At 45.9% G+C, this 18,149-nt stretch overlaps 1 protein-coding gene and 1 pseudogene across 1 annotated transcript; one reads left to right on the top strand and one right to left on the bottom strand.

Annotated features, from left to right (window-relative positions):
- Positions 1-149: 149 nt before the first annotated feature.
- On the bottom strand, positions 150-18,141 carry DNAAF1 (dynein axonemal assembly factor 1). Its single transcript, XM_045582646.1, has 12 exons — positions 17,848-18,141; positions 15,039-15,174; positions 14,140-14,231; positions 11,990-12,211; positions 11,684-11,850; positions 8,470-8,591; positions 7,505-7,671; positions 5,096-5,350; positions 4,170-4,279; positions 2,245-2,301; positions 1,406-1,766; positions 150-549 (listed from the first exon to the last, which is right to left on the bottom strand). The coding sequence occupies exons 1-12, from the start codon at positions 18,137-18,139 to the stop codon at positions 443-445; spliced, it is 2,088 nt and encodes a 695-aa protein (XP_045438602.1). The 5' UTR covers positions 18,140-18,141; the 3' UTR covers positions 150-442.
- On the top strand, positions 17,164-17,280 carry LOC118721015 (annotated as a pseudogene).
- Positions 18,142-18,149: the final 8 nt, after the last annotated feature.

Below are 18,149 nucleotides of genomic sequence, written 5' to 3' on the forward strand. Positions count from 1 at the left end.
TGAGGAAAGCACCCACCTGAGGTTTCACAGGACGTCATATCTGCTCCAGATTAATCACACGTGGAGAGAGGAATGGCCTTATCGCGGGGTATCTGATGAAATGGCTCACATCCCTCGAGCAGATGTGAAATAATTTGACAACACATTACTTCACGTGAATACTCAAATGTTTCTATGTTTAAAGGAGACATTGACGGTTGTACAATGTACACCACAAATAACGGGGAAATGCGTTATGCTTTGAGAACAAGGGACATAGTGCTGCCCAACGCTGCAGCGGGGGAGCATAAGAGAGATGAGTCGTGTGACAGCACATGCTGCAGCCCAGGCCCCAGAGCACTTCCGGGAATTGCAGGAAGGAAGGGAAGCCCAGCCCAGGGGGTGACCTGCACCTCGCTGCTGGCTCCCTGTGAGTGCAAGGGCAGAGGGGCCGCCTTGGGGTTCAGTCCAAGCCAAATTCGATGTCTTCCTGGTCTTCCCTCGCCTCGGGCACTGCAGGCTGCTCAGGCTGAGTCTCAGACCGCACCTCCTCCTCTTCAGTGCTGATTCCTAAGAGGAAAGATGGCTCAGTGCTCCTGGGAAATATGGCCACCCCTTCATTTTCCCACAGGCAGTCCTAGAGGCAGCCACACAAGCTGGCGTCCACAGAGAAACCTGGACCTGAGTGTTGAGAAAGAGCAGGAATTGTCTAGGTTCAATAAACGCCCTGATTTGTGTCCCCAATGCAGTTGCTGAATAAATACCCACCAGGTTGTGATCAGCAAGCACCGGCCAGAACCCCCTCAAGTGCATATCCCTGATCACAGGCTCGGGCCCCAGGACCAGGCCAGGCTAATATGTCAGATTGTGGCTTCATTTGTCCCACCCAGTCAACTGCTCAACACTCCCGCCTGGACAATCTCCCTTCCTGCCCAGCACTGCCTCGCCCATCCTGCCCCAATTCTGGACCTTCACCATGGAGGGGCCACAGGCCTGCGTCCCCACACTCCCAGCTGTGGTGTCACCGGTCCCCTCTTTCCCTTAGAAGTCGTGGTCTGGAAAGGCTGAGGATTGGGGTGGTGAGGAAAGGTGAAAACAGGCTCCCCTGCCCCATCTACACCTGCTGAACATGACTGCCAAGATCTATATGCCCTTAAGGAGCCTGGAAATGCCACCCGCCTGGGAATGCCTTGGCTCCACAGCTTCTCGGCCCTGGCCAGCAACCGGAAAGGGTAGCTTCAGACAGGCATAGAGTTAGGAATGTGACCGCCACTTCCATGTTCAGTCAAGAGTGACCCTCCAAGCACATGGGATTGTCGGGGCAAAGGCCCAGTGGGCTCTCCCCCACAGGGTCGGGGTGGGCAACAGTTCATCTGCCCGCTGGCAAAACTGTCAGCCCCTGCTTTTGAGAGCAGGGCGGCATTACCTGGAGGAGAGGCCGAAGGTAGGTCATCGTCCCCGTCACTGGAAGGGGGTGGTGCGGCGGCCCTTTCGCAGGTTGGGGGTGTCGGTGGTTGGTCCGAAGGCTTGTCATTGTTGAGCTCCTGGATCAGTGGGCGCGGGGACTTGGTGTCCCTGCTTTGGGTCTCCAAGTCCCTCTCTGCTGCCGCCTTATATATGTGTGTGAAGGGCGCTTCGGCCTTCCTGGCCGTGTCCTTAGAGATGGCGAATATGTTTGAAAGGGTGTGTGTGGACGAGCCTTCCAGCACGGGGAGTGAGGTGTAGTCCAGTTCAAGATCACTGTCGTCACTCAAGCCTGAGATGACTGTGATCTTTGGAAAGCACGCCTGTTTTTTTAAAAAAGATGTCTTTGAATATTTCTACTGTCACCGGGAATCACTCTAAAATGCCCAGTGCTAATTCCTCTTTTATCCAGGGTCAGGTCAGATTGGGAGATCTCCCCATTGTGCTTTATACACTCCTTCCTCCCCCCCTTCTCCCTTCCTTTCTATGTATTTCTGTAGTAGTGCTATGTAAGGTGGACATAGAAGTACATAAGAAGAGCAGAAAAATGTCAGGGAGTACATGGTTATTAAAGATCAGTAATAAAATATGTTCAAGAAAACCCCAGTGATTTATCATAAAACCTTAAAGAAGGGCAACAGCCAGGAGCTGCATTTCCTTTTGAAAGGTGAAAATAGAGCAGGTGTGCAATGATTTAAGCACAAAAAGCATCTTCTGAATTAAAGTGATATATGCTTTGTAAATGGCAAGACTGGAGGGAAAGTGGAATTATGCTGGTTTGGGGAAAACCTGTGTTATCACCTTGTCCTTGTCTTCTGAAGATTCGCCTGGATCCACATCTTCCAAGTCAGGCAGGTCCTGAAAGAGCCAATGAGCCCGAGTCACCAGGAGGGCATACCCACTCTGAACATTGGTAGGTGAGGCAGGTGCAGCCACACGGTGCAGTGAGCCTGGGTCAGGGGCAAGCAATGCATCCGGAGGGCAAGTGGGGAATGACCGACGCCTCAGGCAGCCCCGTGCACACTCACAAAACACACGTGTGGCTACTTCAAGTATGGGGGCCTGATCCATGCATGAGATTTGCAAGGTGTGGCATGTGTGAAGAATTTCCACATCTTTCTTCACTCGACTTTGTCATTAGAGATACAGCCAGGATATCTGGACGGACACGACGGAGCCCAAACCAAGTGTATTCTCTATGTATCAGGTAATCTCAGGGCTCTGAGCCATAAAATGAGTATATTGTGGACCTCCCCCAAACTAGAAGGGCTTTTGTGTTCTGTTTTGTGTTGTGTGTGTTTCTGGTGTCTTTATCTCTAGCAGCTGGTCCAGCATGTGAGGCAGGTAGCACCGTGTGTTACATTCCTGAACTCTGGAGCCAGACTGCCTGGGTTGGTATTCTCCTCTACTGTTGCCTAGCTGTGTAGCCATGGGCAGGTTGCTTAACCTCTCTGTTCCTCCATTTCCCTGTAAAATAGGGATAAGAATAATACCTCTCTCTCAGAGTTATTGGAAGGGTAAATCAATCAATACAAGATGTATTTAGAGCAGTGCTGGATAAATGGTAAGAACAGTAAGTGTTAGCTGTAATGCCCAGTATACAGTCGGTTCTCAAATGCTAGAGATTAATCGCCCAGTTTTGTTTCTTAGCATACATAGGCCCAGAAAACTAGAAACCCACTCAGTTTGTCTTAGTGAGCCACATGCAACTGTGCAGTTAGAAATGAGACACCGTTTAGAAATGTATGAAGAGAATGGGCTGAGGGCAAAGTTGTGCCCGGGGGTTTAAACGGAAGGAGCTCATTCATGGGCAGAGAAGCAGGCTGTCTTTCCAGTGAGCACAGCGAGCACAGTATAGAGTAGCCTTGGGGACTTTGAAAATTGGCGTCTAGGGGAGGAAGAGGAGCCTTGGCTGGATTCCATGTTTATTCCCAGATAATCTTTAACCGTATAACAGGTCTAACACTTGTTCAGTGGGCGAGGGGGATGGGGGGGCGGGAATGGGCCCTGAGGGACAGGCAGTCCAAGAGGGTGAGGCAGGTGTGAGGCTAAAGGCTCAAGAAATGCCTCCCCACTACTTGCCCCACCAAACTCCCGTTCCTGGGGGGTAGGGAGAGTGACAAAATATGTGCGTTTTCATGGTGCTCGTTCCTTGGGCTGGAGCATTTGCGACTTATCAAAACAGAGCTTCAGGAAAGAGAGGGTTCATGAGGCTGAGATAATCCAAAGGTCAGGCTGCCCCTCACTGAACAGGCATCAGGGGATCGGACACTGGACAACCAGGCACATCAGGAAGCTGAAGCAGCCACAGGACGGGAAGATGGCGTCAGCCACGTGCTGGGCAGCTGCCCAAGGAGATGAGAGGCTCTGATGATAAATGTAACTTTCTCAGCCATTATGTACAAGGCTAGCTGGACGGAATGGCTTCGCAGTGTAACTTCTTTGGGGAAAACAAATCAAGGGAAATCATTTGGCCAGCGCTTCAGTCTTGAATGTGTAATGTGTGAACTCCTTAGGGAAGATCTTTTTAAAATGCAGATTCAAATCAGTGGGTCTGGGTGGGGCCTGGGATTCTGCATTCTGACCAGCTCCCAGGGGGTGCTAAGCCTGCTGGTCGGTCCAAGGACAACACTTAGGGGAGTGGGAATTTGAAGGGTTTGTATCTGATCGCCTGCTTCACTGGCTGTAAAGGAGATACTTATCTCCACAGGCAACTATTTACATACAGCGATGAAGAGCTTCTCCTCTGTCTTCAGCGTAATGGTGTCCAAATCTCCATGTTCAACAGGCTCAGGACCCAAAGCATTCTCAGTGGCCACACTCTCGGGAGCTGATTCTAAGGAACAACAATAAAGAGTTATTAATCTCGGAGTTAGTTTTATACATAGCAACAAGGCCAAGGTCAAGGTGGATTCCAAAAGCAGAGGAAGGACAAAACCTTGGTTTGAAAGGCCAGCCCCTATGACCAAAGCTGTGAGAATCCCCAGATTAGGAGAGGGTATGTCTAGGAAAGGGAAGGGAAAAAGAGAGAGCAACCCCCTGCTGGAGCCTGGAGATGATGAGATGGAAGTGCCAGCCAGGAATCAATGTAGATAAATACATAGGAACCTTGGAAGAGGCGTGATTGGTGGGCAACGAGAAAGGCCTTCCTAACCGAGAATACATAGCTTAAATCACCCTTGGATTTCTAAGGTGGGAGGTCGGGGGAGCTTATCTCACTCACTGAACGAAGAAGTCAGAAGTCTCAGCACTTGCCAGGTATTCTCATAAATTCTGGGAAGAGCCACAACAAAGTAAAAGGGGGACCTTGAAATCTAGTCTGTGCCCAAGATAGCCAGCAGAGGAACCTTGAAACCTCTAGACAGAAGGGTATAAAACCTCTGGAACCCCCACCCAGTTCACACTCAGATTAGCTGAGTGCCCACCTGTGTGTTATGCCAGGTGTGTTTTGATAAATTTGCTTGCCTTGCTTCTTTAATAAATTTGCTTGCTTTGCATCATTAATACTACCGTGCTGCTGACTGTGAACTCTCATGAACGCTTTCTCATGAGCATGGCAAGAACAGAGGAGGAGGCAGACCTCTCCCTTCTACTCAGGGAGCTGTCTGACAATATCTCTTCAGGTGTTTCTGGGGTCCTATAACAACATTACCTTCCGAGGTAGCTCCAAGGGTTGCTGGCTCGGGGGTCTCGGCTGGGAGCACCCTCTCTGGGTCCTGGTCTTCAATCTCTGTGTTGACATCTGCAGGCAGCTCCTCCAACACATTCGCCTTTTCTGGGAAGAGCTCATCCTTGGCCTCAAAGCTCGTCTTGACAAACAGCTCCATTTTCTGCTGTGTTTCCCCATCCTCATGAGGCTCTTCCTTCCCGTTATCATTGGTGTCCACGTCCTCATTCTTGTCTGGCCCTGGACAACAGAAGTCCAAAGGTGGACTGGGAAATGTCCCAGGAGGACAGGGTGTCTGCACATCTCCTGGGGACATGCAGTGAACTGCCCAGGGAACCATCAGGGACCAGTAAAGAGTTGTCTGCAGAGTGTTCATTCCTTATGTTTGCTAAATAGACAGAGCTGAATGTCTGTGACCGAGATCACTTAGCTCAGCCATCCAACGGAACAGGACACAGCCATTAAGGGAAGAGTGCAGGAGGTTCTTAGGAGATGCAGGCGGAAGTACATGGGTTTAGGGGCCACTTAGTCTGCCTTTACTTCCAAATGGTTCATCAGAACAGAAAAATGTGTGTGTGTGTATGTGTGTGTGTGTGTGTTGTGTATGTAAATGTTAAAAACCATATGATCTAAAGATACAATATAGCTGTTCACTTTACTATTCTTTAAGCTTTTCTGAAAAAAAATCTACATAAAAAGTTGAGAAAAGAAAAAATAACATGCTGTAGGAAAGAGTATATTTTATGAAAAACATATTATGCTAATTCAAAAGAGTAGGCAGAAAGCAATATAATTATGCCATTTTCTATTAAACACATGTTTCATGCCTGGGGGAAAGCCAGGAACTACCCACACTTGAGTACTGAGCGATTCTTGCTGTAATTATGTTGTGCTTTTCTTCATGTAGTGCACTCACATTTTGTAATTACATGAAAAACAATACATGCCATTTAGAAACATACATGGAGACTCTTGATTTTCTACTGGGCATAAGACAAAGAAGGGGCTGTGTACTCATTAAGGTGTTCTGAGCATCATCCCCAGGGTCCTGCAAGGTCTGGGCCAGGACACACCCAAGTCTCACTCACTTGTTAAAAGCCTCTACCAAATGTTGGCCAGGGGCATTTGGTGTGGACAGGGGGCTCTGAGCCCTGGTCTAGGGGCAGTAGGTTGGGTGGGTGAGGGAGGGGGGTTCATTTACACCAAACCTAGAAGCGGATAGAGTCTTGAAATGGGGGCAAGGGTGAAGGCAAGGCAGGGAGAGGATACAGCATCTTAGAAGGGAGCCTGTGGGGGCCAAAGTCATTTCCCAGGCCTGCCCTGGTCCCACCAAGTCAGGGGTAAGGTGGCCCTGAATCTTTCAATGGTCTAGCAGGTTTCATACATCATCCAGCTAAACAGAGGGAAATGATCTGCGTCACAGGGAGGCAGTGCAGTCAGCCACTCTTCACCAGGGACAGAATTGGATTTTCAAGGTGAAGTCATAAAAAGGAATGTAGCGCTGATCATGCTCCAATGTGCTAAGTGAACACCATGCTCAGTGAAAGAAGCCAGGAGCAAAAGGCTACATGCGGTACGGTTTCATGGATGTGAAATGTCTGGAAAGATGGGTGGCTGTCAGGGGCTGGAGGAGGGGCGAGTAGGAATCACTTCTAATGGGTTCAGGGTTTTATTCTGTGGTGAAGAAAACATTCTGGAACTAGACAGAGGAGCTGGTCATGCCACATTGTGGATATACTAAATGCTATTTTTAAATGATTAATTTTATCCCTGATGGTTAGAGTGTTGTCCTGACACGCCAAGGTTGAAGGTTAGGTCTCCAGTCAGGGCATATACAAAGAATCAACCAATGAATGCATAAATAAAACGAACAATAAATTGATATATATATATATATATATATATATATATATATCCTCTCTCAAATAAATCAATAAATTTTTTAAATGCCTAATTTGATGTTATGTGAATTTCAACTCAGTTTTTAAAAAGGTGATTCGCACAGAAGGTCTGTCCAACACTGGGGCTGCAGTTCTCAGCACTTATCCTACAACCCCCGCCACCAAGCTCATGCCCTTCTAAGGCTTCCATGACAGACGTCTTCATAGCCCAGGACTTCCTGTCATCTGCCTACTTAAGGCAGCCATAGAAAAGCAATACATCATTTAATTTGGAAAACTGGGGCTAGTTTAACAAATTGAGTTTTAATCACTAAAAGTGGTTTGATACTGCACATGAATGTTGGGGTTTTTCACTGCTCCAGGCAGGTAGGGGAGAGCAAATGGTCCAAACTCCTACTTCTCCCCCAAATCCCAGCGATGAAAGACTGCGAGTTGGACAGCACGGATTGCTATCCTAAGCAGAGCTCTGGGCCTTCTCCCAGTAGACGCATACCTTTCTCTTGGCTCTCCTTCTTCCGCTTCCTCTCCTCAGCCCGCTGCTTGATCCTCGCCAGGGCTTCGATGCTGTCTGTGATCTTCTTCCGTTCCCGGTTCTCCCACTGCTGTCTCTCCTCTCTCTCGGCCTCGTACCCTCCCCTAGCCCAGGCCTCTGCACAAGCTCTGTTTAGAGGATTTGGAAAAGAAGCGGAAATCAGCGAGGTTTGAATTTTCATAGGTTAGGGGCACATTCAAAACACTGTTTCACCAAACTCGTTTATTTTCCCCAAAGTCACACCAAAGCCACATGGGACCTGTGACCATAAGGACAGAAGTTAACATATGTACATTTTAATCTTTAAAGCCGAATGATTTGCCAGCCTTCTAAATATGATGCCAAAGCACAATTGACAAAAGAAAAAATAGGGAGATTGATCTCCATCAACATTAAAATGTTTGTAATGTAAAGAATACCACAAATAAAGTAAAACCACCACCACAGAACATAAGAAGATATTTGCAAATCAGATACCTGATAGGGACTTGTACCTAGGATATATAATGAAACTTACAGCTCATTAATACAAAGATAACACAATTTTTAAAATGGTCAAAGGTTGCCTTGGCTGGTGTGGCTCAGTTGGTTGGAGCGCTGTCCCATGCACCAAAAGGTTGTGGGTTTGATTCCTGATCAGGGCACATATGGGAGGCAACCAATTGTTGTTTATCTCTCACATTGATGTTTCTCTCTCTGTCTCTCTGTCTGTCTCTCTCTCTTCTTCCTCCCTCTCCCTCCCTTCCTGTCTCTGTAATATCAATTTAAAAAAAAACAACACATAACCTTTGTCGAGGATTTAAATCAATCAATAATAACAATAGGCAAAGGTTAAATGCTCAAAAATCGGAATTTTTAAAAAGTTTAATAAGCATGTGTAACTATTACATAGTAACATGTGATCACAAGGCTTTCCTCTTCCTTACCTGTCCTTTGGAAAAACTGGTCTGTCATCCAGGAACGTTAAGTGTTTCAGTCGAACAGTGACTGTCCTTCGATAGTTAGGGATGTTCCTAATAACTGAGTTTCCCATCAAATTCAGGACACGCTGTAAACAAACAGGCAGGACCGAATTAAGTGCTAAAAAGTGGATGTGGTTTTAATATTTTATATGTGCTGTGCTCTAAGAATGAACAAAAAGCAAGAACCAACATCATGTCCTGCTGACTGCATTAGCGAAGCCAGAGCTTGTCATTGTTGTTGTGCCATCAGAACTGTCCTGGTAACAGGCAGCCCTTTCTTTTCTTGAACTTCAGATCCTCAGTTTCAGTGTCCTTCCAGAACAATATTATAAAACACTAGAGGCCCGAAGTACAGAATTCGTGCAAGAGTAGGCTTTCCTTCCCCCCACTGCCGGCACCTGTTTCCCTCTGGCACCTGGGACCTGGGCTTCCCTCGCAGGCCCAGCTTCATCCAGAAGGATGTCTGGTCTAATTAGCATATTACACTTTTATTATTATAGATTTCCTGAGCCCCTTTCCAAGAGTGATGATTATATTAGCTTTGTTCACACAATCTCTTCCACTGAAATGGATCGGTCTAATTGATTGTTTTTCTCCTTCCCAGCCAGGGCCCATTTTAAGAAAAGCACACAGTGGCTAGACAGATAAGGAGCAGAGAATAAGGGGACCGGATGGACAGTGCCCACTTATTTTCTACGAGGGCCTTGCTCGACAGGCCTGCAGGTCTCCTGGATGTCATGTTCGGACCACAAAAGAGTAAGAAATGTGCAGTGATAGCATGCCATCCCCCATCTTTAAAGACTGTCACCTCCTCTTCTGCCAATGAAACTCAAAGAAAGGAGACATGTGAGTGAACCATTTAAAATTGCTTAAACTGATGAAATACTTTTCATATTAAAGTGGGTTTTGTTGGAGAAAGTAAATACTAGTTAGTTCAGCCTTTCCCTAACTTCATTCTCATACTGCCTTCATGTTCTTATCATATTTCCAAATGACCTCTCCTGTGGGGCTGGGGTGGTGGGAGCAGAATGCTCCAGCTACATGGGGTGCAGATATTTTAAACCAATCATAACACAAACTATAAGGCAGACTTGTACCTAGGGCATCATATATTAAAGTCCTAACCCCCAGCACCTTACAATGTGACTGTATTTGGAGATAGGGCCTTTCAAGAGTTCAAGTAAGATGAAATGAGGCCACAGTGATGGTCCTCATCCAATATGACTGTATCCTTATAAAAAGAAGAGACTGGGACACAGACATGCACAGAGGAAAGGCCATGTGAGGACACAGGGAGAAGACACCAAAGAGAGAGGCCTCGAATGAAACTAACCCTGCCGAAATCATTAAAATATGTAAATAAATAAATAAATAAATAAAAAAACAAACAAAAAAAAAATAACAATAAAAATTAAAAAAAAAAAAAAAAAAAAAAAGAAACTAACCCTGCCGACCGACACCTTGATCTTGGACTTCCAACTTCTAAAATCATGAGAAAATAAATTTCTGTTGTTTAAGCCCCCAAGTCCACGATAATCTGTTATGGCAGCTAAGTGAGAAAAAAATATTATAATGTAATACAGCTTTATATTCATACCATGTGCTACTAATTCTAAACTAGTTCTTTTTAATAGTCTCCTCTGTAATTATTCCAGACGTATTTTTCTTTTAATTGAATTGCCTTTTCCAGATTTACCCATGCCCTAAGCAGTAAGCAGCGAGCTCAAGGGCTTCCTGTGCTATTTTAAATATTTTTCCTAGTACACATGGCAATACATAAACCCCAAAAAGCAAAGAAGCCATCAAAGGCCACTGAGGTTAAGTCAAGAAGTCAGAGGTGCTACCTGGTCAGGTTGTCACTGGCCAGAAGATGGGACCATTTGAGCATCCAAAATTAAAATGATAGCAAGGGTTAAATCATATCAACTTCTGTATATATAAAAACCCATGAGCTCATGAGGGTACTAAAAAAAGGAAAACCCTTCAATGTCACCATTAATGATTACTAGGTTCTTGACTCACTTCTCTGAAAATCAATCAATAAAAGAGAAGCAGACACTTTTCCCTGCTTTTTCTGTATGAACTGTATAGTATTAGGGAACCACTAGTTGACGGGAGAAGGTTCTTTGCAGAAGCATTCCAACTAATAATAAAGACAGAAGGAAAAGGAGAAGTAAAAAATGACCGTCAGGGACTCCTGATGAAGTAGCTCGTATAGATGGGGACTGTATAATGGCTCGGTCAGGCTGACAATACATGAACCCATTAATCAATATTAAAATTACAAAAAGAGAAGCCATCAGACATCCCATGCCCCATGATGTGACGTAATAGCACACCCAAAGTTAAATATGGAATCTGGATATAATGACTCCTCTGGCTCCGTTATTATTCTCCAAGAAATACTGGGTACAGCAGTACATGCTAAACACCGCCACGAGGATGCAATCAACCAAGTCCAGAACGTGGCCCATGCCAGGGGAAGGACCCGGTTTCTTTGACAGAGTAATGGGGTGGGGGTGGGGGAAACAGGGAGGGAAACAGTGAGAGATCAGGAGATTTGAGAAAAAAATAATCCCAAACACGATGAATAGTTCTGGTTTGTATTTGAACAACCCAATGGCCAAAATGCATTTTTGAGACAAATGGGAAAAATTGAACATGGTATGGATTTTAAATGTAGGTATTACATTATTTTAGATATAATAACAGTACTTTGTGCTAAAAAAAAAAATCCTTATCTGTCAGAGATACACACTAAAATATTTGTGGGTTAAATGATATAACTTCTGGTGTTTAAGATACTCCAGCTAAAAACACAAAGAGGGAAAGAATGTGGCCCGTCCAGCATGGCTCAGTGGTTGAGGATCAACCTATGAACCAGGAGGTCTTGCCTCGATCCAGGGCACATGCCTTGGTAATAGGCTTGATCCCCAGTGGGGGGCATGCAGCGGGCAGACAATTGATGATTTTCTCTCATCATTGATGTTTATATCTCTTTCTCCCTCTCCCTTCCTCTCTGAAATCAATCAATAAAAATAGTGTGTGTTTTTTTTAAAAAAAGAAAAAAGTGTGAAAGGAAAGAGGGGGAAAAGGGAAGGAAGGGAGGGAAGGATGGAGAGGAGAAGAGATTTAACATCTAAAGAACATCAAAGTATGCGAGGTTTGTGTGTTTTACCAGATCAGGCATGGTCTCCAGGATGCTCAGGATCTCTGGGTCACTCAGCCGATTGTGGGAAAGATCAAGGACGCAGAGTTTCGGGCAGTCCTTGAGATGCCGGACGTCTTCCACCGTCTCCAGGTGGTTGTGGGCTATCTGGAGCGTGCTCAGGACTGGCAGGCAGGCTGGAAGGTGAGGTCAGCAGAGGTAAACAACAACGGCACACAACAGCTGCTGGCCCACAGGATGCCACTTTGGAACCTCCCCCGGGGAAAGCGGTGGGCACAGTGGCATTGGGAAAGACCCGGCGGAGGGCGTCCTCACAGAGGTTTTCAATGGTCCTGATGTAATTGTTGCTGAGGTTCAGAGCGTCCAGTTTCTGCAGAGGCTCTAGGTTCTCGATCTTATGGAGCAAGTTCACTTGCAAGAAGAGGCAACGCAATTCCGTCTGGGCCTCCAGGTTCTCGATTTTCTGTATCCCGTTGGACTCCAGCCAGAGACAGCGCAGCCCCGTGTACTCTTCCAAGTTCTCGATGCGATCGAAACCTGGCGAGAAGGGGGTGTCCGTGAAGCTCCTCCGTTCACGTAAGAGACACGGGAGTCGCCCTTGTTTTTGCCTCCCTGCCTAGCATCTGCACCTCCCTCCTCCTTCCTCTGGGGAACAGCACTGCTACTTTGCTTTGAGGAACATCCCTCTTTGTCACCACCCCCTGATTCTCAGAGTCCTGATGATTCATGGTGGGCTGGTCATGCTTAGACACACGAGGCGACATAGATGAATCCTGGGGAGTGTGGCTGGCTCCATTGGGAGAAGGCAGGCTTTCTGTTGGAGTGGCCAGCTTGGCAAGGGGAGCCGAGCACTGCAGCAGCCACCTTCCTGGCTGGGACTGGGTGGAGGTGAGGGATGAGTTGCCCAAAATGAGTCAGAGGGGAGCAGGGCCAAGAAAAGGAGAGAGAGAGAGAGAGAGAGAGAGAGAGAGAGAGAGAGAGAGAGAGAGAGAGAGAGAGATTGAGAGAGAGAGAGAACCCCGTGAAGATACATTATGAGCACCAGGATGTGGCTAAGCCTGAAGCTAGTGCAAACAGTGGGTCTTGTTTTAATTCATTTTTCAGTTTTATGAGCCCAATGGAAGATTAGCAAAACAAACAGTGGACAGCTTGAGGGTGACCTCCTGGGAGAGTGAGCCAGAATCACTCAGCTAAGTCGTTCCCAAATTTCTGGCCCCGGAAACATGTGAGATTATGAATTGAAGTTGCTAAGTTTGGGGATAAGTTGTTAACATGGGCACATCCCTCCCTAGCTTACTAGCTCTCTGACTCCTTCTACTTGGTCCAACCTACTGGGTCCCCTTCTTCTTCCTTCCTCTTAAATATTGGTCCCCTGGGACCTGCCCCCCTAAGCAGAGAGTTTTGGAGGGGACAATGTGGAGGTGAGGACACTAGCTGTGAGTTGTTCCAAACAGTGAAGGCATTTGTGCTACAGGGGCCCCTGGTGAATCTCCCTGGCCTGCACTCCTCACAGTGGCTGCACCACCCCCAGGACACCAAAGGCACCTTTGCCCATCCATCTCCCTGTGTATCTAGAACTGAGCAATGCCAGGCACACAGGAAGCCCTCAGTACATTTACTTAATAACAGTGAGGTCTGATGAGACCGATGGGCCATCCCCAACTCAGCCCTGCCTGGGAGTTATCACTCTTGATCAATGCAAGGAACATCCCTGTCTCTGAACCCAAAGTTAAGTTTATATAAGACTAGTGGGCCTTTATTCTCCAGGCTGCCAGCTCCACCTTCTCTCTGGCAGGAGCAGCTTTTCTGCAATAGCCTGGAGCCATCTTTCTACCTTTCCACACCGACCAGAGGCCCGAAGCCCTGGAGCGGCTGGGGTGGTGCAGAATGCCTGTGTCATTGCCATAGTGATGACACAAGCATCCTGCCCCATGGTCAGAGCCTGTGTATGCAAATTAACCCACCACCTCTGTTGGGTTAATTTGCATACTCATTCCTGATTGGCTGGTGGGCGTCACGAAGGTATGGTCAATTTGCACCTTACTCTTTTATTAGTGTAGATACTGGAACCAACCCCGAGCCCTTGGGGATGCCTCTATTTATACCTCTCCATTCTGAGAGGCACCCCCTGACCCTGCACCCTTTGTTTTCCATGCCAGTCTTCAATCCTTCACAATATGTGACTCCTAAACCTAAAGCATTTACAACTAGCTCCTGGCTTGAAAAAATTATTAAGTTTTTGGAAAACTTAAAAGATATCCATGTGTTTCCTTTGTATCCAAAGAACCACTGGCCCCTTTATAAACTCGAAGGTAAGACTTTTTCTTCAAAAAAAATTTGATTGCTTTTCCATAAGTCTCCACTGAATTCTCTGAAATTTCTACTGAAATGTAATTTGAGAACAACAGAGGATCCCTGCAAGTAATTGTGCCACCAGCGTCTCTCCACCTCTCCCAGAGCTTTACCTTTAAAGTGTAAATACAGCGTATCGTTCAGCGCTGGGGTGATGTACAGCTTGTGCTGCTTGCAGAGCTTCTGCAGAAACTGTTTAGTCATTCTGTTAAATGGGAAACATGAATAAGCTATTTGTTTGGGTTTATCAGCTCTGAAACATATTCCAAAAATTGTTTACCACATCCATTCCTTCCCCCACATCCACAACATTCTCTATGCCTGATAGCTATTTTAAGTTTTTTTGTGTTTTTTTTTTTTTTTTTTTTTTTTTTTTTGTATAGCTTTCAAGGCCTCATCTATTGATAATATTACTTTCAGCATTCTTAAAAATTGAAACATGTGTTCTAATAAAAACACTTTTAATATCGTGTCATCCATAACTACTGATGTTTCTCTTTCCAGGTCTGGCATTAAAGTTTGATGGATCGTGGTTAGTTATGCCACAGAGGCAGGCCATCCTGACTCCAGCACTACAAATATTGCGCTATTTAATTGCCATGAGTCTCATTTTCTTTCTTCTTCTTCTCCTCCTCCTCCTCACCCAAGGATATTTTTTCCCATTGATTTTTTCCCCCCAAGAGAGAGTAGAAGGAAGGTAGGGAATGAGAGAGGAAGAGAGAGCAAGAGCGGGAGTGACAGCCAGAAAGAAATGGATGTGAGAGAGACACATCAATTGATTACCACCCGCCTACACCCTGCCCAGGGGCCAGGGATCGAACCTGCAACCCACGTACGTGCCCATGACCAGGAATCAAACCCAGGACCCTTCAGTGCAAGGGCCAATGTTCTAACCACTGAGCAACATGGACCAGGGCTGAGCCTCATTTTCTTCCCTGTACACTGGGGTGATTACACCATCTCTCTTACTTGGGAACTGTGTGCTATAAGTGACAGCACCATGTCCACATACCTGGGGCCATCATCTTCCCTGTCATTTCTTTGGTGTGCCAAGCAGCCGTCTGACCTGCTGTCGCCGCTTTGTTTCTGCTCACTTTTGTAGGATGTGTCAGAAGGACCCGAACATGTTTCCTTAGGATCATTAATTTCTGTAAAATTAAGGAATTGGGTCTATGGAGCTCAAGAAATGTATTTAAAAGTTCCCCCAATTTCAACATCATTAATAATTGTCCGTTTTTGGTATAGAACACTAGTGCTCATTAAATTATAACAATCTTTAAAGGACCGTGGAATTTTTGCTTCTAGGTAGGTTCTTGGTAAAAAGCTCTTATACAGATGAGCAAGGAGACATGTATAAAGATATTCATTTCTGCATTATTTGTAACAGCCCCAAACTGTTAACCATGCAAATGTCCATCCATAGGAACTAGTTAAAATAAAACAGTGGATTATTATTCTGCCTTGCAAAGAATACACTGGAGTTAGTTACATCACCAGTATGGCTTAATTCTCAGAAACATCTGCGAAATGAAAAAAAGCAAGTTTAATAATAAGCACAGAATACCATCTATATAAATTAAAAACACACACACCAATGCTATGCATTAAGAACATTACACCCACACACATATAGTAGAGGAAGGGAAGGAGAGAGAGGTATTAAATTAAGGAATCTATACAAAATTCTGGAGAAGGGGATAAAGGAATGGGACTAGGATTGCGGGCTGGGAATGTCAATATAAAATATATGGTGACAGAAGATGATTTGACTTTGGGTGGTGGGCACACAAAGCAATATACAGATCATGTACCGTAGAATCATGTATCATGTATCATAGAATTATTTACTTGAAGCCTATATGATCTTATTAAACATTGTCACCTCGATTAATTTAATGAAAATTATCTGAGCCCTGCTGGGTGTGGCTCAGCAGTTGAGAGTCAACCCAGGAACCAAGAGATCACCAGTTCAATTCCCGGTCAGGGCATATACCGGGGATTTGGGCTCGATCCCTAGTATGGGGTGTGCCAATCAATGATTCTCTCTCATCATTGATGTTTCTGTCTCTCTCTTCCTCTCCCTTCCTCTCTGAAGTCATTAAAAATATATTTAAATAAAGAAAATTATCTGAGATTTTTTTAAATTAAAAAAGACTTCAAGTGAATTGATAAAAACATTAGTTATTTTCAGTTCTTAGTGGTAATAATACATGAGTGTTTGGTATAATGTTCTCTCTGTTCTTTCCTAAAAGTTCTCAAGAGAAAAAAAACCCATAAAAAATAACAAACATAAAAAGTAACAAAAATAGTGGAAATGAGCACATTCAAGTGAGCACTTAATATTTTTAAAGGCCAATCAAAATTGGCCAGTTCAAATACACTTAATCTTAAGGGTCGCTCACTCCTACTGTGTGTTTGTAAAGTCTATTGAATGAGGATCTATCCTCCATGCATGGGACTGGGTCTCACACTTCCCCATTTCCCACTGCATACAATGCTCAGCCACAATAAAACATCAGATAAAGGTTTGTGAAATAAAGAATACATAATTGCTTGATTATATTAATAACAAGAGCTATGATTTATTAATGACCCGCTGTTATGACAGAACCTCTAATTATAATTATCCTTGTAATAATATCTCTGCTTGCAGATAAGGAGACTGCTCCACAGGGAGATTAAGATCTGGGCCAAGAGCCATAAAGCTGGCCAGTTGCAGAGCTGCAATATGAGGCCACTCACGTGGCTTGCCACAGAGCAACATGGCTTTCCAACAGCTCCTTGTACAGAGCTTGTCTGGACAGTTGATGCTCAAGATATACACTGAGTGGCCAGATTATTATGATCTCTGAACGCTTAATAATCTGGCCACTCAGTGTATATCCTATCTAATAAAAGGCTAATATGCAAATTGTCCCCTCGATCAGGAGTTTGACCAGCAGGCAGGCTGGCCAACCAACCACCCATGTCCCCTCCCTCTGACCAGGCTGGCTGGACGCCACCCATGCACAAATTTATACACACACACACACACACACACACACACACACACAAACACTGAGTGGCCAAATTATTATAGAGATCATAATAATCTGGCCACTCAGTGTATTTGTTGACGGGGTTCAAAAAATGAAACAAGCTTTGTGCAGTGGCAGTATCGTGGCCAATGAGGTATATCGGAGACACGATTATTGCTAATTGGGAAAAAGAAACATAAATCAAGTAGTCTCTTTATCTAGGTTTCCCTTAGGGGCCCCGCCCAAGGGAGAGCAGAGGCGGAAACCTGTTTTCTATGCCCATTCTGGGAAACTGGCAAGGAGTCGCCTGCTAACCCCAGAACCGTCAGCTCTTGGTTCACTCGTTCTATCACGAGCCAGGCACTGGAACGGACACTGTGAGTTCAATTAAGATGTCCTGCTCTGGCATCTTTTGATCTTAAATGGTGATAGCAATGAAGGGATACATTCAAAACACACAAAGTTAGGAGGGGAGAGAATGGTATGCTGGGTAAGGACTTGGGCTCTGGCGTCAGATTGTCGCCTGCGTCTATTCTGTTATCCTGACCGAGGGTAATCTGTTTGAAGCAAGTTCTATAACCTCTTTAAGTCCCAGTTTTCCTCATCTGTTTGAAATGGGGAAATGAGTGCCTATTGCAGAGGGCGGGTGTATTATGGCTCAACCGCAGTGAACGCTTGGCACGCATCCTTTAATAAGTGCGGGCCGCTATTATTATTATTGTTATTGCCGGCTGTGCAGATCAGGTATGTGGTGTTGGGCGCAGCCCGTCGCCCCCCTCGCCTCCCTGGGGCGGCGGTCAGCACCTTCCTTGCGGCTCCCTTGGCCTGCGCTCCCGTGGTCACCCGCAGACTCCACGCCAGGCACCACAGCCGGTTCCTGCGTGCAGTCCTGTTTCTCGTCCTCGTCCGCCGTGGGCTCCAAGACCTCGGGGTGCATGTCTATTCCGGAAACACCGAACGCCCCGTAGCAACGGGCAGTCCCGTTTGGCCGGGTCGCTACGGCCCCAGCTGGACCTGAGCGGACCGGTCCGGCTTTCCTTCCCCGCCTGCACTCGCGCCAGCGCCGTTGGCAGCCCAACGCTTCCTTAGTCTCCATGGCAACCGCG

Source organism: Pipistrellus kuhlii, unplaced genomic scaffold (genome assembly GCF_014108245.1).
Source record: "Pipistrellus kuhlii isolate mPipKuh1 unplaced genomic scaffold, mPipKuh1.p scaffold_m20_p_17, whole genome shotgun sequence".
Lineage (NCBI taxonomy): Eukaryota > Metazoa > Chordata > Mammalia > Chiroptera > Vespertilionidae > Pipistrellus > Pipistrellus kuhlii.